Source organism: Rhopilema esculentum, chromosome 13 (assembly GCF_057945365.1).
Source record: "Rhopilema esculentum isolate cy_ngs chromosome 13, ASM5794536v1, whole genome shotgun sequence".
NCBI classification, from domain to species: Eukaryota; Metazoa; Cnidaria; class Scyphozoa; order Rhizostomeae; family Rhizostomatidae; genus Rhopilema; species Rhopilema esculentum.
Window position 1 is genome coordinate 7,334,187 of NC_142827.1, and position 26,992 is coordinate 7,361,178.

At 35.9% G+C, this 26,992-nt stretch overlaps 3 protein-coding genes across 8 annotated transcripts; 1 reads left to right on the forward strand and 2 right to left on the reverse strand.

Moving 5' to 3' along the window:
* Positions 1–11: 11 nt before the first annotated feature.
* On the reverse strand, positions 12–17,174 carry LOC135691525 (3-galactosyl-N-acetylglucosaminide 4-alpha-L-fucosyltransferase FUT3). 3 transcript variants are annotated; one of them, XM_065209394.2, is made up of 2 exons: positions 16,153–17,174; positions 12–4,189 (listed from the first exon to the last, which is right to left on the reverse strand). In XM_065209394.2, the coding sequence occupies exon 2, from the start codon at positions 4,137–4,139 to the stop codon at positions 2,673–2,675; it is 1,467 nt and encodes a 488-aa protein (XP_065065466.2). In that variant the 5' UTR covers positions 4,140–4,189; positions 16,153–17,174; the 3' UTR covers positions 12–2,672. The 3 variants fall into 3 exon arrangements, with proteins under 3 accessions (XP_065065466.2, XP_065065464.2, XP_065065465.2); XM_065209392.2 differs by lacking the exon at positions 16,153–17,174 and adding an exon at positions 5,096–5,164; XM_065209393.2 differs by lacking the exon at positions 16,153–17,174 and adding an exon at positions 5,049–5,147.
* On the forward strand, positions 5,176–20,118 carry LOC135691524 (caspase-3). 4 transcript variants are annotated; one of them, XM_089111994.1, is made up of 11 exons: positions 5,176–5,305; positions 11,304–11,498; positions 12,403–12,495; positions 12,614–12,730; positions 13,490–13,591; positions 14,435–14,545; positions 15,696–15,729; positions 16,707–16,750; positions 17,157–17,249; positions 17,811–18,387; positions 18,930–20,118. In XM_089111994.1, exons 2-11 carry the CDS (start codon positions 11,337–11,339, stop codon positions 19,139–19,141), a joined length of 1,545 nt encoding a protein of 514 aa, XP_088968120.1. In that variant the 5' UTR covers positions 5,176–5,305; positions 11,304–11,336; the 3' UTR covers positions 19,142–20,118. The 4 variants fall into 4 exon arrangements, with proteins under 4 accessions (XP_088968120.1, XP_088968119.1, XP_065065461.2 ...); XM_089111993.1 differs by having other exon boundaries at positions 5,186–5,305; positions 11,366–11,498; XM_089111995.1 differs by lacking the exon at positions 5,176–5,305 and adding an exon at positions 5,434–5,453.
* On the reverse strand, positions 19,926–26,352 carry LOC135691523 (uncharacterized). The gene is made up of 2 exons (XM_065209388.2): positions 26,232–26,352; positions 19,926–23,107 (listed from the first exon to the last, which is right to left on the reverse strand). Exon 2 carries the CDS (start codon positions 23,076–23,078, stop codon positions 21,297–21,299), a length of 1,782 nt encoding a protein of 593 aa, XP_065065460.2. The 5' UTR covers positions 23,079–23,107; positions 26,232–26,352; the 3' UTR covers positions 19,926–21,296.
* Positions 26,353–26,992: the final 640 nt, after the last annotated feature.

Sequence of the window (26,992 nt, forward strand, 5' to 3'; positions counted from 1 at the left end):
GTCTTTACCAAGGACAAACTTCTAAGCAATAAAAACAAACTTGAAACTTCATTGCCTATGAAATATCTATTTCTCTACGTGAGCATATTTTTTTTTTATTCATTTCATTTAATGTTGGTTTGCAAAATACTAGCTAATAAACAGCTAATGGGGGTTGGGATACATGATGTAGACAGCGCAACGAAATTTAGCCCAGGGGGACTAAGAATCAAGTTTAGTGATGTAGGAGGACCCACCATGGTTGGGTCCGACGTGAAGAAAATTTTTGAAATTATACCTTGTAAAAGGGCTAAAAAGCATCTTTCAGACAAAAATTTAGCAAAATACTATTGTGTTAAAAAAACTGATTGTTTATTGAAAATATTATTGTTTATTGGGAAAAATAGGGAGGGGGAATATCATGCTAAAACTCTAGTATTAAACGTTGGGGAAGGAAAGAAACGGCAACCTTTCGTTTCAGATTGCACATAGTTGTGAATGACAGAGGAAGATGTTGCTTTGATTTGGAGAATTTTTTTTCCTGAACAGAAATCTGCAGTTTCTTGTATCGAGAAGGCCATCCAAAATAAAAACATTGCAATGATACAGAAAATGATTTACTGAATTAATGCAAATAAAAGAAAAATGATAAAAATATACGTAAAAAAGTTAGCAATAAGATGAAACAAAATTGGTATCTCAACGATTTATTATGTTTTTTAGTTCATGCACTGTTAAAAAGTAATATATAAAATGATAAAAAATTCTTTTCTTGACCAAAGTGGGGGCTTTCAGCTCTCTATTCCCCCCAGTGGCGCCGTACCTGTCATGAAAATAATTTACAACTTAAATTAATTTGCATGGACTCAATCTTGCCCTCATAAACTTATGCATCTATCATTGCATCCATTGGCTATGACTTTCGGTAAGAAATGCTTTCGCTTTGCAAATAACGGAGCTTTTCCTCACATACCTGTTCCGTTCTCTAAAATGCAATGTCAGGAAGGGAGGTTCATAAAAAATACGATATTTCCATTTCAAAATTCCTAAACGGCCCTTTACGAACTTCAGAGGTGGCGTTTCTGCGTGGCAATAAAGCTCTTCTTGGCGCCCTGCGAAATATTCAATTGCCCTGCGAAATCGACTATTTTTTGGATTGGGGGGGGGTGTCACACCCCCCAACACCCCCCCGGTATTTTCGCCCCTGTCCTCACTAACATACGCATTTCCCAACACTTTGGTTGCTCTTTGTATTTTCCTCGTAGTTACCGTTGCTGCAGCACAGCATAGCGGAATTTCGAGATACCGGGAGTTGTAATTTTTCCAACCAAAAGTGGGGTTTATATATAAGCCAAGAAAAAATGATTTTTACCCACTAAGCTTTGTTTGGAACTAAATTTGAGCAAAATAGTTCTTAATTTAAGCTTGAATTGTTTGGTACCCCGAGTACCAGAGAAGTGGTGTAGATAAAGGGGGGTCAGAAGGGTCAAAATGCCCCCTGTAAAGCTAAACTGGTATTTTGTCGGAAAAAAAGTTCTGATTTTGCCAGGAATATAATAACATGGTTATCTTTTTTATCTTATTTTTACATTTGGCGAATAAAAGAATTTCTGCCGTTGCTCAGAAACAGACTGGCAATCTCTTTCAATAAGGCATGGTACTTAAAAAAAAATCCTTTTTAGAGGAGAAGTCCAGAAAAATCTTTGACATGTGAAAAAATGAATCGAGTTTTCTTCTGTTTTATTTTCGTACCAATATTGTTATGTCTTGTTCCAATGTATGAAAAAATAAAAAACTTATCAGATTTTTGTCTGAAAATTCAAAATTCTCGCCCCTCCTGTGAATTTTCCTACCTAAGCCACAGTACCAGAGACTCAGTGAAAGAGATCTGAAATTTGCCGGCGATGACAAAGGAAATATAATTTCATTGTAAATAATAAGAAAACCAAAGAAGACCAGGCTGCGAAGCGGTGCTTCATTTTCCAATTTTAAAACTTGTCTGTAAACAAGATATCATATCACTATGGGGCTCATCCACTTTGTTGGTAAATTTGACCAGGGCCTCCCTTGATAACAATGGCTATTGACATTAATTTCAATTGTCAAGAAGCATTTGTTTTCTTACATTCAGAATAGCTACAAAAGGCTAATTAAAACCAATTTACAAAACTAGCAACACACCAGATAATATGATTTACAACATAACAAGATAAAGGTGATTAATGTAAAATTTCTCTACATCTATTAAAATCAGTACAAAATCTATACATTCTATAATTTGGGTCAAAGCTTTTAAATGTTGCATGTCTTAAGTTAATATACATTCAGTTTTCTTCTGCTGTATTTCTAGAAAGTCGGAAGATTTTTGGACTATAGTAAGAGGAGAACTATCAATGACTCTAGTCAGAGGAGAACTAGGAATGTTATTTTGAAAATTTTAATAGTTTACTATGTATTGTGAGTGGGTATGACTCATATGATTTTGTTATCATCACAGACATGTAAAATTACGGGTCAATATAATTTCAGTATAAGTAAAACAAATTTTCAATCTTTGTTACAATGATATTTCAATAATATGTAAACTGGCAGTTTACATGGCATTTAAGATCCATGATGTTTTTGAGTAAGCACTCATATGATAAGAAAACAAACACAATAAAAAAATTAACTTGGCCGAAAAAGTGAAATTCTTAACAAACTTTAGTCCAAGCAAGTCTTTTGTACAAAAAAACCAAAAGTCCTACAACAGAAAGACTGAAAATGAAAATTATCACATAGCTTTCACCAGCAGAATCTTGCAAGAATCTTGCTTCCTTTTTCAGTTTTTCAAAGTTGTACACATCTTCTTTGATGCTTATTTCGCCCTCATTGTTATTGTTGTGCATCTCTGGTTGATGTTGTTTTTCTTCCTCATAATCTAATTCTTTACTTACTTTTCCAAATGTATTTTCATATTTTTCTACAAATCTTGAAGGATCATGGCCTGATTTTCTTAGTAATTCTTCAATCTCGTTTCCTCTGCAGTTTCTATGCACACTCCAAAATTCAGACATCTTCACTCTTTGTCTGTGTTTGACTCCTTTGTTCAAGCGAACACACATCTCACAAGCCCAATAAGGCTCGAATGGCCAATCACAAACAGGATTCCAGAGCTCATAATGTTCTCTCCATTTGAAATATTCATTATAAGCTGTATTATTCTTATCTAGGTATTTTAAATATTTTCCTAAATCTGCTACTGTTTTGAAATCTAGTGCATTAATGTATGACCCAGGGATAGCCACATGTGGACTGTTGTATGGGCCACCTCCAAGTACCACCGGTACAACACCACTCTTTATACTCTTTTGCCAATATTTCTCTGTTACATACTCTTCACAATGAGAATTTTCAAAAGCAAGATAAAACTTAAAGTCATGTAGCTGATTCTCACAGAAATGGTCTTCACAATAAAATCTATTTGGAAAATTAGAAGAACAGTGCCCTGCGACATGAACTGGTAAAATCTGATCAAGTTCATGAGCAACACTATCCCGTAGCTTTCCACACTGGCTAACAATCCAGGCAACAAGCTTTGTTTTGCCTTTGGCATAGTCAATGTTTTCTTTGTATCTTCTTTTTTTTGTAGTGTAAGATCTAGCATATGGAACCCATATGTCACTTGTATGTTTATATGTCATTGTCCAATCAAATATGTCATCAAACATTGAAATATCAGCAAGGGCATTAGCTGGGCTTTCTCCTGTGAAATAAACCCACAATTGACTTTTGGGTCGCTCATTATTGCTGAGATGTTTTAGAGTCAAAATATCAGGCATGTCCCTTTCATGAAAGACAACAATATCAGCATTTTGCAACTGATTTTCCTCTTTTCTGTACTCCAAGTGGCAATTAGTTACAGGGCAACCAAATTTCTTTAAATATGTATCTCCATCTTCTGCTCTTAAGTTTGGCCATTCAGAACTTCCAAACAGGTTTGTGTAAATAAGAATTTTTTTTATTCCTGGTGTTTCTTGGACATCATGAAATCTTTCATTTTTCAGGTATGCATTATCATGAAAAATGTTATGCATATCACTAGATAATACTTCTCCTATAAATACTAATGGCAGAAGAAGGCACTTGAAAAACAGCATCACTTCTACTTGCACTAACATCTGTTACACAAGTTGATGTGCATACAAATTTTACCAAACATCCATGTGACCTGCAAAATGATTTTGATGAACAAAATGAATGAACTGAATTCATTCAAGTTAACATTCATTCTTATATAAGAAACTTTGCATCTGCAGTTAGAAAAATCATGGCAAGAAATGCAGTTTGTGTGTTACAAGTTAACAATTGCCCATTGTCTTCTGGGAAACTCCTGTATTTCAGAGGGCATGATAAAAAGCATTGACAGGGCAAACTTATAGTTTATAGACTGCATGCAGGGTTTTCGTGTTATGGCATGCTGGTAATCTGCAACATGCTTTGTCAAAATTGGCCAAGAGCACTGTCCAGAAACCATTATTATGTTTTTCAAAAAGCCAGTAACAAGTCAATCTTGAAATACACAAACAATATTAAGAACACCTGAAGCTCAAACTATCAGAAAAATAACATTGAGCCTCAGCAAAGATTATCTGGTTCTTAAAAAAAAGTGTCCTGAGAAATTGAGAGTTAGGCAAAATCAGGTGACCACATGCCCCAGATCTACCTCAATACAAATTGACAGGATAATGATGTATATCTAATAAATATTATGGACTGAAATAAACAAGATATTATGTAAGTGCTATATTTGTACAATTAAGCATAGCTTTAGTTAATATCATATTTTAGTGACAGAGCAGTTAATTATTAATCATAAACTAAGGATGCTCTGCTAAAAATTTTCGCAAAATCCGTAATTAAAGGTTGGGAAAGGGCTACTTTTTTGTCGCAAAAAGAGGTCTCAGCCAACAGTGCACAATGGCTTTTCACCCTTGCTCCGAAACATCATACACTGCCACATCTCGATCTACTCCGACTGAAAGAAAGAAAAATTACATCTACATCTATATATGATTTTAAGTTGAAACCTGTAAGATCAGTGCCGTAAAATATTGTAATTTTTTCATATCATTACCTTTCCATTGCCTTTTCCAACACGGTCTAGACTAAAGTCAGCCGATTTGTTTACGAGCCAAATCGGGCGAAACCCAGAAAGAGGCCCATTCAATAGGTCTGTCAAAGTGTGTGTTGTTTCGATTTGATCTCGTCCTGCCTGGATTTGTTTATAAATGCAAATTGGTCCTATGCAACTATGCATATTGGATGAATTTTACACAATAAAATGGTAAGTAAAGTTTTTGCATTTTTATCAACCAAAAATCATTACCTAACAGGGGTGTAGAAGAAGGGGCGTGGGGGCAGGAGGGTATAAAAGCCTAATGTAATTTGAGAAACTATTCCCTGTATAGGCCTTAGGCCTAACAGTTACATAAGTATGATCATATTTCATTTATATCTGTTTCTTAACTGTTTTTTTTGAGTTTCAAAATTTGACACATCAGATACATAATTGATGTGAGGGCAGGGTACTTGCCATATGCATGTCAGCGATGGCTCCAGCCCAAACGCCAGAAAACATTTTCCTTAATTAACTTTAAAGATGTCATTTCAATTAATGTTTATAGAATGTTAATCAATGAGATGTTTGATATAAAAAATGGGTAAAAATTTCTAGTGGTGCTTTTTTCGGCCTTTTCGGTGGTTAGGGGATATTGATGTTCATAGAGTTAAAGCTCTTTAGCTCAAGATGGACTCTTTTGCTAATCTTATTAGCATTAGGTGATAATGAAAGCTATAAAGGAGGTTATCCTTTTCAGTAAAAGATGTAGTTGAGCTCAACTATCAATTAATGTTAAGAATAAACCAAATCTATGTCATTCCTGCAGTCTAATTACCATCAGATACCACAGGGGGATCCGAACATGACATTTAATGCACTTATCCTAAGGCTTTTAAATAAAAGGTCAAATCTCTAGTGTCTCAAATTCTTCAATTATCTTTGATATATATGTAAGCTGGAAGTGGAATCCAGATAAGGTCCCATAGAATATTTTGGATTTGCCTACAAGCTGCAAGTATTTCTTAAAATGTGGAAAAGAGTTTTGAGCTGGGATTTTGGACCATCAAGTTCTATGTTTACATGTGACTGAGTGCAATTTTAAATCCGGTTAATCATTCACACTCACACTAAACAAATCTTTGCTAGTGGTAAGTAGAAACCAAATTATTATGATCTTATTTTGATCAAACTCCAATCTAGCACCTTGGAACATCATACTGCCTTCTGGTCCAACTGCCAACATTACTCGACAATGTGTTTTCCAACCAGGAAAACATAAAACTATAATAAAAAAACTGAAGAAAGAAACTGTTTCTTTTTCAATAGCTTCTTTTTTATTCAAGCCTCTTTTCTTTTCAAGCTTGTTTACCTTGATATTCACCCAGTCAATCTCTTTACTTGTTTTCAAAAACGGAAAAAGTTTCAAGGAAAATGAATAATTTTTCAAAGAGGGCGGCAGCCCTAATTTTTTTTTGAAATTCTTGATTGGGCATTAGTATTTCTATACCAACAACAGCCATTGAAGACATTGAAGACCACTACACTCCCAATCAAAATCAAATGTGATTAATCGCAATCGGTAGAAAAAAGCAGCTTCTACCGCCTAAGCCAATCAGAAGTCTGCATTTTCCCAAAAAATCGCATGACAGTGATATTGGCGCTAATCCTGATGACAGCGCATGGACGGGTGATAATCCTGCTTGATGCCTTTGATATTCCGCCTTCGCCGCAAAATACAGTGGTCAAGACCGTATCCAAGTGTCTTTCGTCGGCGTATCCAAGCGCTCGCAACATCTGTTGCACGACGATTAACGGCATTGAGTTCTAATTGTTACGTCACAAGAAAACTATTTTTATAATTTTTAATTTTGATCAAAGAACATAGAAGAACTCTATCAATTACTTCTAAATATGCAAAATCAGGCCAATGAGTCAAAAACTGAATGAGATATAGCAAATGAAAGATTTTAAATTTGCTAACGGACCACCGTTATTTTGGCTCTGTTCATAAAGTTTATGAACAGAGACCAACTTAAAGAGGTTTGATGGGGCAAGAGCCTGTGCTCATCTGACCATAACTCTGTCAATTCGTAACACTTTTAACTGATTTTTCATATTTAGAGGTATTTTACGATGCTTTTTCAGGTTATGTGATCAGAATTCGAAATTTATAGAATAGGATATTTATGACGTCATTCTATTGCAATTTCCTCTCCATTATTGCAAGGAAGCTTTCTCGATGCCTTGAAAACACAGTTATACTAGAAAACCCCGAGAAGGGGATTCATAGCCACGAAGAGCACCCAAAAATATTTTCTGACCCTCTCCCGTTCACACTTTTTGCACCATAATTGTAAGTGGGAAGATCATTTGCCAGATGCCAAACTTTTGTTAGTCTATCTGAAAATGACTTTGTGATGTTTAAAAGCCATTCTCTGGCCACATTTTACACTAGTTGTGCCGTGTTTCTAAAATATGACAATGCCTTGTAAAATCGGATCTCGGTCTAGATATCTATAAATAAAAAAAACTTTCCTTAAGAACTGGCAAATTGAAATTCAGCTTGAATGTTTTTAATTTTTTCGAAAATTTGCTCCAGGATTGTTCTAAATCATTCCTTGAATTATCGGAGTTCAGGCCTCATTTGCCAACAAAATTGGTGCGACAGGCGTTATTTGCTGACAAATTTAAAAGTTCACCCAAAAGCACCCCTAGATGGCAAAAAACTCTTTGTTTTTTATATAAATTTTTTGAGGGTGATTTCACATTATTGTTCTTAATTTGTTCTTGACATTTGACAAATTTTGAGGCTCGTGTTCTTAAATAATTGTTTTTGTAAACAGAGTAATAAAACTGCTGAAAAATAACTCGGACCCACTAACAGTAACCAAAATCCAGATGTTGTGAATGATATACCCGCCGAAGTAAGAAATGTCAACAGTCTAGAGATCTTCCAAAAGCTAATAAAACAAATCAAAATTCTGTGCTCCTGCAAATTATGAACCCGGATATAGCAGGGCTAGCATATATCACATAGATAGATTCCCAGAGGGTGGGGGGACCTGACTAGGAAAATGACAAGGGGGCTGTGCGGGAAACCTTTTTGCACCCTAACCCTGTCCTATAAAAATTTGTCAAAAGCATATCCTGACCCACAAAAGTATTCCAAAAAATATGGCACACAAATGCCAAAATTTCTCTAGATGTCATGATAATTACCACTAGCGAACGTAACTGAAAATGCTCATTCTAATTTAAGAAAAAATTAAATAGCCCCCCAATAATTCCCAAATTATATTTAAAACCATACAAAAAGTTGGCCCCAATCTGCTCTTAGTTTTTAAAATCTTAAGCCCCCTCCCCCCCTAAAAAACGCTTTAGCTCCTCCAATCTGTGATATAAACCGCTGTCATTGGTATTTAATAGGCCATGATAATTGTTTAAAATTAAGTTAAAACATTATATCCAACTTGAAATAAAGTTATCAAAAGCTAGGAAATAGACTGTGCTCCAGACCCCTCAAATAAGGAGTCTTGAGCACAGGTTACAAGAACAAGGCAAACATTTCTGACAGGATCATATCATACACCGTGGAAATTTTGCAGGAAGAGCTTGTTTTTGTCACAAGTTAGTGTAAAACTAAAAGGACTAGCAAATTAGACCACAGTTTTTTTGACTTTAACATTTCTTCAAAGTGTAAATTATATAATGAAAACTAAATTGAAACGGTTCTTACTTTGGAAAACCCATTATAGAGATGCTCAGGGTACACTTTTGATCTTTTCGAAAGTTAGAAAAACAATTTTTCCCGTATATAAATGTTCACAAGAATAATAACTATACAATATTTGATCATTAAACATTCTTCTATGTTTTCAAAAAATTTTCATTTCTTGAAGTCCTTTTAAGTATTCTTCTACGTTTTTACGTCCCTTTATAGCAGGACTCTAACTTTGACCCTAGTTCGTAGACGGGGCTCTTCGCAATTTTTCTCGCCTGGATTCAAGGCAACCGTAGCCAGCGGAGGATACACAACGGTGTCTCCGTTTTTTTTCAAAGCTGTTTAGCTGTCAACAGCCTTCAATGGCCGATTGTTCAACATGCTGCCAGCCGCGATAGCATGGTGTAGCCTGCGACACAGACCAAATCGAATGCATTCGATTTGGTCTGTGTCGCAGGCTACACCATGCGATCGATGGTAACAGCAATTCGCCTCATGTTAATTCTCACAAAACACCAAGGAAAACATGAGTAACTTACAGGAAGGACCATACCAACCATCGGATTATTTGTTAAATAGTATTTACAAGATTTTCAATGCCAAATAGCGAAAATTGTCGCGGGAAGACTGCAAACACGTGCATGGGATTTGGCGCGAAAACGGTTTGGTTAATGTGGTACAAAGCCTAAAGCTCATACAAAGGACAGAAAGGACTTGAGATTGCTGCTAACCTTACAGTAACCAGGTAATGCCTCATTTCGTTTTATAATCGAAATTTCTAATATAAGTCTTTTAATAATTTCATGGAATTAACATAAAGCGTTTACTAACATAGGATTTGTTTCACCGAAACATTCCGATTTTTCATGAAAGTGGGGCGACTACCATCCAAAAACCCCTCCCCTCTGCATAGAAAGTGTCACGAGAGCACGCCCGAAGTCCTGTAGAAAAAGTCAAAAACGCTTTTTGTGTTGCATGCAGTATTTTGCCGCGAAGGCGGAATATCAAAGGCATCAAGCAGGATTATCACCCGTCCATGCGCTGTCATCAGGATTAGCGCCAATATCACTGTCATGCGATTTTTTGGGAAAATGCAGACTTCTGATTGGCTTAGGCGGTAGAAGCTGCTTTTTTCTACCGATTGCGATTAATCACGTTTGATTTTGATTGGTCTGTGTTTTCTTTCTCCTTTTGGCGTGGATTTTCTCTTTATGACATGGATCGCGTTAATAGCAAAAGAGACAGAAATCTTTCATTTTATCATTTCAAGATGGTGGAAGTGAAATTTTTGCCATTACATTGGGCTTAACAAAGATGTCCTTCACATATCCTTCTTTCTATAGTCCTTAACCATGTTACTTTTTACAAAGGGCCTTTGGTGCCATCAGACATGCTTTTACTCTTAACAAGCTGGTTATCAATATGCAACATATAAAAATGTTGAAGATGCTTTTAAATCTCTAGTCCATCCATTTTTCTCATTTGTAGACCATGATAAGCCCATTATCTTGCTCACAGTATAGAGTTGCGAATCTCTTTTGGTGTATAACGGCTGTTTTCAGCGTAGAACAACTGATGCTTTACATTGTTGGCCTTTCCAATTTAGGGTCAGTGGTGCAGGTCCTGCAATGCTTCAATGTTTTTCAGGCCTACCAGCCTAGTATGGAAAGATCATCACTAGCATTAACCTATAGATGTTCCTGCCTTCCTGTTACCAGCTCATTTGAACTTGTTAAATGTTTCCTGTTATGGTCCCTCTTAAATATATGTTTTTTGTGTTTCTAATGGTTCTTAAAATACTGGTACGCCAAGGAAGTACACCTATCAGAAACTGATATATTTGAACTGAACTTGGTGGAAAAGAGATTCACTAAAGAATCTCTTTAAGAAATGCTATACTTTGCAGACTGGGTAAATAATTTGGATAGAGTGAGCTGTCTCAGAGAGCTGAGCAACAACAAGTACTTTTGACCATGATAAAGATCAACTACTTTCCTATGATCAAGCCCTTGCCAGCTTTCATAAGCATTGTATCCTTGGATCATATGACACACTAGCTACATCCTCGAACTCACTAAAAACAACTACACCCCTCTAAAATAGTTTGTAGACTTTTTTGTTATAAGAGGCTTTTTGAAGTCCAATGCCCTATGAAGGAAAAGAAGGGAAAAACAACACAGTATCATATTTTTTTGGTCCCGTATTCGATATCGAAGTTGGGGAATTCACTGTTAGGGGCGCATCGTCCTGGGGCACGGCATTGTGTGGTAGGGTGGCCAGCTCCTTTGCACGCCACTTTTACCTCCCTAGTATGTTTCAAATAGGTACTCATTTTCAGCTGAGTGGACTGAGGGCCGTCCGCAAGCTGGGATAAAACCCGGAGTACTGGCATGGCAGTCAAGCGCCTTAACCACTCGGCTACCGTGTCATATAGTAGAGGGTGAATCAAATTTTTCTGTTGGCTTACAGACTGAGTAATCTGTCTCTATTATTGTTATTTAGATTGCACAGCAGTGAGCAGAAAAATAGAATGATATGGATTTTCTGCAAAATTATTTCTCAAGCAAAGATGACGAGCAAAGGAAAAATGATGTTGAAGTTGGTGCTGAAGCTACAGAAGGCTCAGTTTTTGTCAGTGAGTCTACGCCAATGGAGGTATCTTCATCAAGCAATGACAATAAAGATATGCAAGAAGAGGTCAAGTAGTTATCTTTTCGTCTATTTTTGTACCAACCTTCTTCTTTTTTCTTTGTTATTGAAAGGGTTTCTTCTAAATCACCAAGAGTTTTTATGTTGTCATCTTATATAATCACAGTAGGCACATTTAATTAAACTAGACTGAGAAATACATCATCTTCATAAAAAAAAGACAATTAGGAAATGCAAGAAAACATCATCATATTAGAATTTATCACCATATTTCTAGTCCTGCTGCAATTTTTCAAATTTTTTGGTGCTTTTGAAACAGAGATTTGACCACACCAAAATTGCTAATCTGAGTCAAAATCCTTATATAATTCTTTTGGTAATTCTAAGATTTTTTAGCGTATCTTTACTTCATTCATTTGCTTAGTTTTTAGTTCAAGTTTCTTTGGCATTTGGTTTTTAGATTGGTTGGTTAAATTCATTGATTTCTCAATTCTTAAAATGAATCTATTCATTTCAATAGTGGTCACTTATTGAGAAATGACAATTAGAATTAGTGTCCTATTTAATACCCTTCACTATGATAGCTAACTCATTTAGCCAGGTGTGGATCATGACTAGCAAAAGGTCTTTCCAAAATTTTTTTAACCAAAAATCTTTCTACACTACAAAAAGAAAGTGATCCTGCTCTGATAAATGAAAAACTAACTTTCAATCTGTATTTTTGACGATTTTTAGCCTACCCCTAAAACATGAAAACTAACTCTAAGTTTTTCAGAAGTTTCAGAATCTTGTGTGTTAGCCAAACTTTGTAACAAAGGATTATCGATTTTTTAAAGAGATCTTCTGTAAGTACTTTAATTTTACAATTCTTAGCACATGGTAGAACGTTTTAAGAAATTTTCGTTTTAAAAAGATAATAATAAATATTTCATATCTAACAATTTGATTGCAGGTCATCAAGCTTCTAAAAGCAAAAAATCTGGACATCTTGGCAATTAAAAATCTTCTTGAGAAGGACAGCCGGCTTGTTAACTGCAAAGACAATGTGAGTAGTCTTTATAATTTGCCTCTTTATCTTTTGTGGTGCATAATATTTGCCTCTGTCAACAGCCAGCCCCGCCCTTGTTGACGCTAAATTTGACACAATCTGTCTGATTTTTTAGTATGGTAACTCAGTGCTGCACTTAGCTATAGCCAAGGTGGATAATACTAAAGATGAAGACATTTTGTTTATTATGTACCTTTTGGAGAAAGGAGCTGATTTGAGAGCCAAGTTTGAGGTGAGGCTATGCTAAAACGCCATATTAACGTATCACCGGTTGGCATTATCTTGAAAAAGACTGCAAAATTTAAGCATGATAAGTAAATTGAAAACATTTTGCTTTTATTCTACAAAAACTGTTTTTCATCCAGCACTCATCTGATTAGTAACGTTTCTAGTAATCACCAAATGGGGGCTTACTTTTGCACCCAGCTGGAAATCAAGGAAAGTTTAGAGACTAATTTTGCAATTGATAGAAGGGGAAACCGATTGGATTTTTTGAATTAGAAATGTAGAGAAAAGCCAAGAATTAGGCATTTTTTCATCTGCATCTTTGTGTACAACAACAACGTTTGACTTGACAAACTGCACATTGCATCATTTTGCCACATTTTGCCACACAAGCCACATTTTGCATCAATGCCAGCTTGCTTTGTTGTTGTCTTAGCCGTATACTGGGCTTGGTGAAATGTTCATTTTGTTGCTAGATTTTAAGTTTTTGCCGATCATTAAGATTCCTTACTTGAATTTGTGTTTTAAGTCACCGATATCGGTCAAGATAGTATTAAATTTGAGATAAAGGGGGAAAATTTCCTGAAACAAAATCCATTTTGTGTATTTATGTTACTAAGATGTTTGTCCACTTCGGTAAACACTTCTGTGTACATTCTGCTATCACCATTTAATACTTTGGCTGATCACTTCTATTGTGTTTAGTCATGTTCTTGTTCAGTTTATCAGAAATCAAAATGCATTAGTGTAAATCTGAATGTTTTAGGGTGGATACACACCGTTTCTTTATGCTGCATTCAAGAACAAATTTGGCGTTATCAAACTTTTGGCGCAATTCAGTGACAACGATCTTAATGCACAAAACAGGGTATGCAGACAATTTTGTATGCTATTATTCTGTATACATATATTAACTTTCGACATGCTCTTTCTTTAAAAATCTTTGTTTTCAAATTTATTTTATTAATAAATTGTCTCAAAAGAGAAGTGCTTAATCTTTCTCTCTCTACAGACAAATTAAACCTTGACTGTCAGACTACGCAAACAGCAGGATATCTTGCAAATTCTAGAACGTTAGTTTTTAGTTTGAAGACAACGATAAACATATGCAAATACTTGGTTTTAAAAGACTTATATCTTATAGATTATTTCTCTCTTAATCGGAGGGTCGTTATTTTATGGTCAGTTTTTGGATCTAAGCCCTCATCTGGTCCATTGACCAAGTTTGAAGAGATTTTTGCTTCGCTTCCCCCTTATGTGCACCCTTTGAACATATGACTCTTTGTGCACCGTTAGAGCAAAAAAATCTTTTTGCACAGCGAGAAAAAATTTCATCAATTCAATTGTAAGTTATGTGACTTGATGGTTTAAAGTAATATAAGGTTTGTTGTTTTGCAAAAATGTTGGGCCCATCCCGCTGATCCACCCTCGCTATCTAAGGCCCTGTTAAACCGTTTTTATGACTTTGTTTAGTTTTCTGGCTTTTAGAAGTTTTATATAACGTCGTGTCAGATTCAAATTGTATTTAGATCAACAGAAATGCGATGTGATTACTTGACCTAATTGTATCATCTTCACTTGTATTCCCACTGGTTTACTTGAACTCCTTTGTAAGCCATTATCTAAGCATTGCGTTTCCATTTTTTTTTTCTTCAAGATGTCTTGTGTAAAGTTTGTCCACATAATTTGTAATGAAAATCCCTTTTCGCAGGATGGGAACACAGCACTTCACTTGGCTGTTTTGTATGACCATTTAGAAACAACAATTGTGCTGCACAAACTTGCAAAAACTCATGGTCTGAGAGAAGATTTAAAGAATGAGGTAATTTTTAAAAGATACCTGTTAAGAAGCCAATTATAATTTCTTTCAAAAGCCGTTCATCACTATCGTCAATTTTTAAAGGCAAACTCAGAAATTCAGCCAACAAAAAGAGAATTAAGATGTACATTTTTCTCTTCATGGGTGGAAATTGTAGGGTGTTTTGGGGCAAGAGCCCCCTAGTTTAAAAATTGTTGGAAAATTTTAGATTTTGTTTCTTAACATAAAGTTAAGATTTGGGATACTTCTGTGACTGAAAAAGGTGGAAGTTGAAAATGAAGTCTAATAGAAAAGTTTAATATTGGGAGAAACCTGTCTTGGCGGAAGGCACTGCCTCGTATTTTGATTGCTAACCCAAATGTGATTGTTCCGGCGAAATTTTTTTGTTGCTTCTGACGCCATATTAGTACTTATTTTAAGAGAAGAATCTTTTTGTTGAGTTAACATTATCACTCCCTCAGGTAAAATGATCAATTTGTCCCCCTGGTTCCAGTGGCTTATATGATATTTGCCTAAGCTATCAACATTGTTCTGGAGTAGGAGCCGGGGACAGGATTTGTTGTTTTGGGAATCGAAATGAATTTGTGTTTTGTTTTTCATCGCAAAATGCGTCTTTTTTCCTCTCGCGTTACTTTCGATCAACACCACCTGAATATAAACTTTCAGCTTACGCTCGGTCGGTCATTATCTGACGTTTATACTCTGAAGAGTGGCGGACGGAAATCTATTTCGTGCCATTTTAAAATTTTGCGATACCAAAAAATTATTTGAATATTTAATGAACATGAAAACACAGCTATCCTACAAACATATATACATACACACGCAAACATATATACATTATGTAAAAGGGAGTGATTGCTTAATTGTTTGATATCTAATAAATCCCTATAGTGAATTATCGGGGTATAACAATTATCAAAAACCTTTTTGACACACTGCTGTGTGTGTGGATGCATTATATTAATTTTAGCAGCATTGCGATCACATTTTTGGCCAGAAGATTCAGCTCTGATACTGACTTCCGCAAACTGGGAAATCATTAGGTTATTCTTGACTTTCATATTTTCCAAATGCATCGATAAAAGTTTTTTCAAGAGCAATAATTACCAGATAAGCCGAAACTATTGCTTATAGAAATTTTCTTTGGTAGCTGGACATTTATTTGCCGCTTTCTCCTTTGCATGGTATGGTATACTTCTCACTTTCTTGAAAATTACATTTATCCGCCTTATGATGAGAAATAGAAAGCCAGAGATATATGCCTCATGAAAAGTTCTAAATGAAACACACACTTAAGATATAAAGTAAAGGGAACCTAAACACCTTTCTACCCCTGTATAGACTTCTATGTTTGTTTGTTTCGTTTTTAGCGTTATAAGATATTAGCCCTATTACTGCTCTTGGTGCATTGCTGTCATGCCGCACTCTTTGAATTTGACAACAGCCTATAGAAACTAAGAAATCATTAAAATCGGAATCATCAAATTCGGTTGGTCCTAGAGCGTTTTGCAACTCTAAAAATATATTTTTACAAAGAAACCATTTATACCAATGAAAGCTTAAGAAAAATTGTATTAGGCGTTAAGTTATGATGCTGCAAAAAATACCTTGTTCACTGCAACCTTATAGGCCAGCAATGCTGTCTTTCCAATGTTGAAGCAAAATGTCATTAGAATTTGTGGCTGCTAGTCCCCTGAACATTTTATATTGATTTAGTGTTGACAGGTTGTAGATTCTTGTTTCTGTTGGTGTACTGAACATTCTTTAAATACTAAACGTAAACCATAGCAATAAATATAATTTGCTGATATATTCTTGCATGCTAATCCTCTCTTTACGCGTTGCCTAGCAACAAACTGCGAGAAACATTCGACCGCCGTTTTTGCCTACCCTCTGATGCCCCGCAGTCAAGTTCATGGGCCTTTATGCGAGTTTTTTTATATACAATTTATTTGATATATCTTTATGTATTAACAATCACATCACTTTAACGGTTAATCTATTTCAATATCAATGTCTGATGTGGCTGAAGAGACAACAAGAGGGGAGACGATTTAGTGGTCCCATGCCAATATGTTAACAAGAGACCTGCTACATATCTTAAAGAAGAATGTATAGTCGAAGATATCTGGTCTTTTATAAAATATCCTTTTTTCTGAAGTATCTTTCACATCTCACTCAAAGACCCATTGGGCCTATACCCGGGTATGTATGCGGAGTAATAGTGTATTACAATTTACCCCGTGCTGATGTATGTATCCTCACATTGCTACCCTTTTTTGTAAGTTCTTTTATCTTTTATCAAGAGAAGCACGATGCTGGAAAAATTCAGACAATTACTTTAGAGACAAGTGATCCGCTAGTCCCCACAGCAGAAGACATAAGATTTTCACAAATATGCACATTCAAAGAAAAAATTAGGAACGTATAGTCGCTGTAGCAGTGTTACATATTTTCATGTCAGCAGTGAAGGAATAATTCAACTGTCTATTCGTTTTTTTGTATTTAACGCCAAATTTTGGTTTTTTTAATTCTTGTTAAAATATATTCTGTCGTGTATATGCAATATATGTAAAATATATGCAATAAAGATGCAGCCTTTTTCATGCAGAATGGCCAATTGACAGCTATAGACCTGGCTAGATCAAGGAACCCCACCAACACAACAATAGTCAGCATTTTAGAAGACAAATGCGACCCCAAGGTTTGTACCGAGAGCAGTATGTGAAAAAGCCACTTGCTTACACTTGTCCTGCACTTGCAAAATTCGTAACGATAGAATTGAGTTTCAAGTATTTTAAGGAAATTCATAAATTTATGATAATTGCTCAGCTCAAATAATGGTTTGAACATAGTCAATAGAAAGCAGACCAAAAATTTCTGAAGACCAGTGTACCCGATCATATTCACGTAGAATTTCCCCGCTCAAACAATAAGTGCTTCATAAACTTCTCCTGGATTGGTTAACACAACTTGGGGTAGTTTTAAAGCCGTTTACACGATCACTTTCTGTGCTCACATAAGAAATTTTAAACAAATTTGAAGGAATGTTTAACTCTATATGATCGTGTAAACCGGCCTTGAAACTATGGTTCTTTCAGGTATGATTCAATCAAGACTTTCTTCTTTTTTGCCGTTTTTCCTGCACGTTTCGTTTTGCGCTGTGGTTGTAGGCCAGGATCTGTTATTTTGGTGCTCACAATAATCCCTGTTTCTCGGCATTTTTACCGATATTGTTTTGATGTTTTTTGCAATCCATTTACAGAAACTGAGAGCTGCTTTCCAGCATGGGCCTTCATATGTGATGGCATCCAAGCCCAGAGGTATCTGCTTGGTATTGCAGAATGAAGAGTTTGATGGAGACAATCCAAAGAAGCAGAGAACTGGTTGCTTGGATGCGGCACTGATTAATGAAACGTTTGAGGGTCTCCATTTTAAAGTGGATCAGTTTTTTAACTTAACAGCTTATGAAATGTTTAAAAAGATCAAGGAATACTCAAAGCTTAGTCATAAAAACTTCGACTGTTTTGTTTTATGCATTTCAAGTCATGGCACTCGTGGAAGCATCTATGGAAAAGATTGGAATACATTTACAGTGAAGGACATTATAAAGCTTTTCACGGGCCCAGCGTGCAGTAGTCTGTCTGGCAAGCCAAAGCTGTTTTTCATAAATGCATGTAGAAACGAAAGAAATACAGCTGGAACCGGAGATAAACTCTATCAAGACGAAGGGTTAAAGGAAATAGAGTCTCTGTTGAGTGAAGATTATTCTACAGCCAAAGACAATATCCATCAAAATTCACCAATGGATGACATTTTTGAAGGGCACGCAACATCAGAAGGTAAGTCTTTTATCTCCCATGTTTGCCAAAGAATACGACTTCCCATCCCTTTATTTTTTCCATCGTTGATAATGAATATAATCAACTATATAATGTAAATGACCTGTAACGATAAGGGTTCTTGTTATGACGGTGAAGAACCAGTTGATAACTAGCTCGTTGGTGGGGCGATGGACTAGGCCAAAGGGCCTAAGCCCCGAACAAGTAACGCACAAAAGATACTCTTTCTTTGATCTTAACTCTAGTGATTCAACAGAAAGACTAATTTATATCGTGATCAACACATACTAATAACATAAACGGAAACTAATTAACAGGACAAACACATTGCCATAAAAAGGCGTTCACTAACACAACAGGACTTAACAGAACATGTGACTTTAACACGCAACGGGAACATTACTAAATTGAATAAATATACAATCCAAACCGTTACAGACTATTATGACATATTTTGTTTATGTTTCTCAAAAGATAGAAATATTATGTTTATCTTAGCTCTCTTACAGCATATCATATCACAATATGCACAAATTTCGTAGGCTTCAAAGCATACAGGGAAAAGATCGACGATGACACGTGTGTGTCGATATACTTCGATGAGCTTTGCAAGGCTCTAAATGAGTTTGCAGAGGAAATGGAGTTTCAGCAAATCATGACTCTCGTTAACAGTGGAGTGAGGAACAGAGATGTTCACGTTCCAAGCCCAATTAACAGACTACTGAAATCACTTTGGTTTTCAAAAAACCAGTAAACCTTCCTCATTTTAGGCATACTCTTAAGATTTTTAACTGTTGATAAAATTTACATTTAGAATTGTATATTATTTTTTACTAGTTTGAATTATGTTACTAATGTGAATAATGTAGTTATACAAAATATAGACTTGACATGCCAAGCACTGGTGCTCAACGATCTTAGCCGTAAGCATAAATATATCATTGACAAATTGATTAAGTGGTCCTTAGCAACTTTTTTCTCGTTTCTTGTGCTTGAAAGCGTTTATAAGAAATTATCTCACTATAAAATTTGCTATTCTTAAAAGAAAAAGAGAAACAATATAGCTTTCTGCTTTAGATTTTACATTTTCTTCTCTATCTTAGTCACTCAGGCAGTCCCTTGTTAGGTTAGCTTGAGAACAGGTCTGAGAAAGTGGTGGATTCATGTTTAGCCATCGATGAATGCATAATTATACATAATGAAGCCACACAATGAGTTAAGCAATTGATTCTTCTCTTTCCTCAATATTTCTATTCAACATTTTGTTAGAAAAATAAATCAATCTGAATTTCGGTCTGGTGCCTTGACCATGACTCCCCGCATATTACAGCTCTTTTGCATTGCCAAATTTTGAACGATATAAGACATTGCGAGACTCTTAGGGAAACCTTTCAACTTCTATCCATATTTTGCTGAATTGACCAGCAAAATCTTCAAAGGAAAGTGAAAAATTAGGAAATATAGCTAAACTTCGAAATTCATTCTTGCATGTTGCCTTGCTGTATTTTCTAATACTTCACTTTTTCAAGATAACCCCGTTGATGTAATGCTTACATGGTTTTGGCTTTTATCACTGCTCTGTCCCTGGATAGATGTGGACCAAAAGTATTCTTTATTGATAATTTACCTGCTATATTTTCTATTGGAATAAGACCTTGATCTTTATGTAAATTTAACAATCTTGTAGATATTTAAGATTCACTGCATAGGATATTTGATAGCTTTTTAGAATACAGTGCGTTTTCTCTTGTATATGTCTCTGAATAGCTCTATATCTATATATTTACAACGGCTTTCCTTCTATTAGATTGTATTACAGGTGGATAACAGAATTCACAGTGGATCAAAATGGGGCAATGAGATGAGGCAGAAAGTCTTAAACGTTGATAAAGACAAGAGTCAACGCATTGTGACTTTTTAAGACAAGATTCAACACAGTCTGGCTTTTTTAGAATTTGCTTTTATAATTTTAAATTTGGAGTATAGCGTCTGAAACAACACTGTAGACAGCTGAAACAACAGTTGGTGACGACAAGAGTTAAAACGTTGTGTCTCCTCTAGAAAATCCTTTGTATCGGCCAAATCAGTTAGCTACAGTTCACTTTAGCTACAGTTCTGCCTGGCTTGGTTGGAATCGACCATTTTATCACAACAAGGACTATTTCATAATGATATTTCATTTTTCTTTATCCAAATTTAAGGTTTTGTCTTTGTTTATGAAGTAGGTCAATAGATGTATGTTTTAAAACAATAAAGAACACAAGGGGTTGCTTTACTGAGTACGTTTTTCCTCTCTCCACCAACCTTCATTAAACATGTACTAGGTTTGCCGGGTTTTCGATTACACGATAAATGGATAAGTCTTAATACCTAAATTGTATTCGATGTTAATTTTGGCTGAATCCTGTGTTGGTTTGTGAAACACCGAGGCGGAAATTCATTTTTCAGGTGGGGAGGGGGGCAAAACCTCCAAAAACAAGGAGCTGTCTCAGGGAGCCGTCTCAGGCTACTTCTTCTTATGAAAGGGAACTGTCTCAAATTATTCCTGCTAATATGAGGGAACTGTCTCAGGTTGTCTTTTCTTAAAAAAAGGGGGCTGTCTCAGATTGTCCTTGCTTATAAAAGGAAGCGGTCTCAGATAATCCCTGCTTTTACAAGGGAACTATCTCATGTTGTCTCTTCTGCAAAAGGGAGCCGTCTCAGGTTTCGCTTCTTAAGAAAGGAAGCGGTTTTAGGTTGTCTCTTCTTATATAAGGAAACTGTCTCAGGTTGTCTTTTCCTAAAAAGGGGAGCTGTCTCAGGTTGTCTCTCCTTATAAAAGGGAACTATCCCAAACAAGCCATAAATGGAAGGGATAAACAGAGAAGAGTGTGAACATGAAGCTATTATAATGTTAATGATCCAGTCTTTCACACATTGAAAACAACTTTGTCATCTCTGAACATCCCAAACCTTCGTTTGTACCGTTGTAGAAGATTGATACCATTTTCAGCTCCATCGATGCGGTCTTGATCAAAGTCTAGTGATTTCGTGAAACTTTCAGATGTCATGACTTGATTTGTTGATTCCGGAATGGCAGAAATTTTATCTTGTGTCGATTCACCCTCATCGCTGCGCTCAATTGATCTTGATGCGGATTGGCGGATTGAGTTCCTGTACTTATCATCTTGTGCGAATCGCACTCTTGCTTGCACAAATCTCTCGAAATCGTCATCTGCTTTGTGTATTTTTTCAGTAGAATGATAGTAGTGTTTGCCAGTAAAGGTGAGGAAAAACGTACCACGTGACTGATTCCCAGCAAACGGCTCAAAAACCTCGCGGTACTCACTCGTACTTTGACAGTGTATAACCACAATGCGGACTTTAAAGACATTTGAAGCTGCCGCTACAGCGTACTGGTTACCAAAAGTGAACGGCATGCGCATCTCTTCGATTACTTGGTCGTACGTACCTTCTTTTGTATCATTATCAATCGTAGACTTGAAGTGTAGAGGATTTCGTTGTATCTCGTCAGCCAGCCTGTCCCTGAGTTCAGATGAAATTTCTAGCTCCACGTGACTAAGACAACTTCGTATGTAGGCAAGGCAACCAAAAAGATGGTTCGCATCTTGCCTGTTGTTAATCAATTGAAGACCAAGTTGTTGTGCTATCAGCTTTACAATACCGTGCTCCTGCCCAAAGTCACGTGCTCGATCTGCTTTAGCCCTTATGTTGTTTTTCTCGTCAAGTTGGTAGGCCTGCTGTCTCAAGCATGATTTGATGGTCTCGAACATAAGGTTACCGTCACGGACATTGCTCCTTACAAGCGACATACAGAACTGCAAATCATTGAAACCTGGTAACCCTGTGTATAAGTCGATCATTTGGCCGAAAATGCCAGTATGCTCCGCAAATGATTTTTGCCGGAAAGACCAGAAAAGACCATAGGAGCTAAAAACTATCACCAGACACAGCATAATAAGATTAAGGCACATAGCGCTGTAGAGAAAAAATGCCGATGAGAAATTGCAGATCAGACTTTTGAATTCATGGGCTGTTTTGTCTCCCTCTAAATCACATTTGATGTCAGCTTTAGGTATGTATATTACGTATAACCATATCACCATGCCAGTTGCAAAGACAAAGCTTATAGCTAGAAGAATAAAAATCTTTGCTCGATAGATTCTTAGTAAGTAACTCATCTCGGTGAGCAAGAACATCAGCTTGTCGTGCAGAACTTTCACTTGATCGAAATTTTCACCTTCAAATGTGAGCTCAGGTAGCATTTGATAACTCCTCTTGTTTCGTATGAACGTCGGCGTAATAGAGCACATTTGACAAAATATATCGTGGAAAGCATCAAGCTTCGTCACGACGACAGGGACTTTTAGCCATGCTTTTTGCACCAAGAAAGTGACAATCCATTGGAACAGAAGTAGATATGGGTAATAGAGAATAAGCTTTGTTGCAAACTCTTGTGAGCAGCGTGAGTTGGCGTAGCGGAATTCTGTATAACCGTAGCTGATGTTGCTCATAAGAGGTACACAAACGAGACCAGATGCCTCTGTTGACGTCACTCGTGCCCATGCCAGCAAGCATATCAGCAATGAAGCCAGTAGCATATGGTCGATTAAAATTTCCCACCATGGTTTAAAGCTTTTGATTGCTGGACTCTCTTCGGAGAACCTCTGAGCGTCGGTTAGAGTAATCATGGTTGCTGAGCCAGGATGAGCTCAAGTACCTTTAAAGAAACAATGGGTTTGAATTTGATAACTTTTCACTTCGTATCAGAAATATGAAAAAATAGATTTTATTGAATCGTAAAAAGCTTAGTCCCTTAACTTAAAATTGTAATTCTAGCTAATAAACATGTATCATATTGGAATTTGTCACATGAAACTCCTTTTGGCAAAATGCTATCTAATTTCATCATTTTCAACAAAATAGAGCAGCTACTGCATATTTCATTCTTCTTAACGCAATACAAGATAGAATTTCATGATGAATTTTCTATTAATAGTATACGAAATAACAAAGAAATTTGCAACCCGCTGATAAAGAATCGAAAAAGGCAAATCTAGCATATAGGGCTGGCACTGCAATAGTTGCCTTAAGCGTGAAACTCGGAGTTTCCTCAATTTTTACTAAAATTTTAACTGCATATCTGTAAGCTTGATGACCTTCCTTACCCTTCACAAAGCCCCTAGCTGAAAAATGTCGAATGTGTTCGTTGGCAAACGATTCATGATCCATGAGGCCATATTTCTAATTTATTTCACTTCGATGGTTAAGTACGTTTTTAAGGAATTTTCGCCTGAAAATTCTCAATTCGCCAAATTGGTTAACATACAGTGGATACTTCACACGTTTAAATTTAGAACATTTTAACGTTAACTCCGCTCATTTCAACGCGCATTCATGTCATTTTACCTGTTGTTGTCTGATAAAGATACTGTTTAATCATGGAGTGGGATTTTTTTAGATTTAGCAACGGAAAGTTGCTCAGATATGTACGGTTTTTCTTTAAATCGTTTACGTTTAAGTACCCTCAAATTCTGATAAGTGGAAGAACCACTTCAACTATTTAATGATAACCACACAAAGCCAAACAAAGATAAATATATATCTTAAACCCCTTTCGTATTAAATATTTTCCTGCCTCACTTCAAAGTCTCGTTTCGATTCGCCCCTTAATCTCGTTTCGCCTACTGCTTCAGAACAAGCAAACTTCTGGATTACCACAAGAAACACTAGATGTACTGAAAAATGTTCTGCTAAGTTAGCAGTAAAAGCTGGTGATGTATAATATGTATTTATTGGTTTAGCCTCTATAAAGCCATTGAATCGTTGTATATAGTAAATATATGCCGGAAGTATCAAAATTGTCGAACTGCGAAAATCAAAGGATATTTTTAATTCCAAATATCTTGTGAACTTCTTTGGAGATGAATGCCCCCTCAGCACAAGAGCTTTAGGAGTAGAGTGACCTAGAAAATTATTTAAAGGTTTAAACAAAAATAATTCCTTACAAAGCTACTATTTCAAACTATTGCACTTCAAGTCCAGTTTACCGAACCGACAAAAAGCATCAAATTGTTATAAATGAAGATATGTCAAGCTTCTTTTTCTAGCTGCCTAGCACTGCAAGAAGCCAAAACAATGATTTATTATGTTGCAAATGAGATAGCGAGTATTTGTGGCTTGAACTTTTTTATGTTTTTCTTTTTGATCAAAGTAATTTCTGATAATTTAGCTTTTTTTTACATGACAGCGATTCAAATATATTGTGAATGATAATTGATAAGATAGCAAGTTAATTGAGAATAACTTCCAGTATTGCTTTTAATTTCTCGAAGTTCTAAAATAATAGTAGACGAAACTTTTGACATCTGGTTTTGATAGGTGTCAAAAGTGACTTTGAAAACGTTAAGATTTTTGACAAAAATTCGCCAAAGTTATGCTTTGGTATCAGGCGACCTTGCGGATCATAGATCATTTTGTTTTTTATTCGCAGATAAAAATTTTCGATTACGTCAGAGAAGGGTCTTTTTGAAGACCATGGAAGGACATCGAAAATGCAGATTATATTTCTATTAAAGTGCATTGTTATGTTGCAAAATGAATGCATTTTCCAAGCATTAATTTGATCCCACCAAAAGGCAGCTCTGTACATTTAAAAATAAAACTTCATAAACATTCAGCATATTTCCTACGTGAACAACAAAGTATAACGAAGAACGAGTTTTAAAGGTAAGGATAGAATTAGTGGCGTCAAATCGAATGTTTGTAACCGATCGTTTTCCTTTGCTTTCAATTCGAACGAGAAGCTATGCTCTTGTCTTTGGTAACACTACGGAGCAAATGCAAGAGTTTTATGCTTGAAATCAACAACAGAGACATCGTCGTTACAACCTTAACTGCCTTGGCCAATATCAAAATTTGTTGGCTGTCTAAAGGCGCAACAAAGCCAGGTGGCAGAAAATGCATTTGTTAAAGAAATTGCATAGTAAGACCCCGTCAAAGTTAAACCCAGTTACAATTAATGTTTGGGGCAATATTGCCCAGAAAAGAAATGGTGAATTTAAAGAGTTTGAAATGAGCTTCTAAAATTAGTTAGGCCTGCTGAAGTTAGCAAAAATCTTGATTTGTTTATCCAGCAATTCAGAAATAATTGGTAACGGGAGGATCCCAACGGGAGGATCCCAACGGGAGGATCCCAACGGGAGGATCCCAACGGGAGGATCCCAACGGGAGTATGGGGAAAGGGTGACCAAGCATGTGTGAAATGAAGGTACACATTGTATGCTAGAATTGTGTAAATTATGGGCGTGGTGCTCTTCTTTTAATAAAATTATAAGTCATTATTAATAATCATATATCAATTAAAATGGCTATTACCTTGAAATGTAAACATGGTGATTTATAGGTCTCGATTTACAAGCTTTATTAAGCTTTTAAAAGCTTTTATATAAGATGATAGTCATTTGAGGGTGGCGGAGGATAATATTCCCAGCTGACTTTGCCCTGTCCAAAATTGCACATATGACAACCGGTGACACAGTTTTTCGTTCCCACACATTTCTCGTAGTGACGACGGCTATATCTGTTTATTACTTATGGTAATTTGATAAAGGTAAAAAACTAAGATTTCCTTCTGATAAAAGTCAAAACAGAATAAAGTAGTCTCGACCCAACAGCAAAACTCTGCATACCTAGTAAACCAGTTAAAAATTGTTCGATATCCTAAAAGAATGTGAATATGAAAAGAAAGATGTGAATATCCTGAAAGTTCTTCACCCAAACATCATTTTTGAGGTAGCAAACAATTCTTGAATAACTTTTACAAAACATAACGCTAATCCAACCTTATAAATCTGTCTTTGTATGTCGTTTAAAGAAGTTTTCTTTGCCAAGTCCTGCAACAGTTTCCATTTCGCCGGCCGGTCGAGCCTCTGCAGGTGTTATTATTCGATTTGAAAACGAGGTTAAGAGGGTTATTTGAAACGCGCCCTTTTCACGCCTATTTTGTTTGGAGAGAGGATGTCAAAAATGGGCCAGCTAAATTTTCTTTCCGAGAGGATGTCTTAAAGGAGTCAGTTTATCTTTTTGTTAGGAGTCAGTTTATCTGCGAAAGGAGCCAGTTTATCTTTTTGTTAGGAGTGTAAGTATAGCAACATTACGTTTTTTAGTTTGTTTTATAACCTCCAAAATTCATTCATTCGGATCTGTTCAAGAAGAGAGTACAATATAGGATTTTCATTTACACACAGCCTACTGCCTACATTATCTGCCTTGATCTACTCATTTTATGTTTGTATGCTATGGTCCTGTTTGAACAATTTTCTTATGACTATGTTTGAACTTACTGTCAAAGTCCAGTGAGAATGGGTTGTCAAGACAATTAAAGGCTTTTAAATTAGAAGATGGTCAAACGTGAACAAACCTGAAGAAGTAAATTTTGGGGAACAAAAATAAAAGTCTATTTTGATAAATATCCTCTCTCTCTCCTGAGAAAATGTCCTTACATAAGTATAAGTTATCACCATACCTTTGAATATAAATCATCGGGATAGAAATATTCCCAGTGTACATAACTGGTTGCTGAGAATGTGGGCGTAAATTGTAT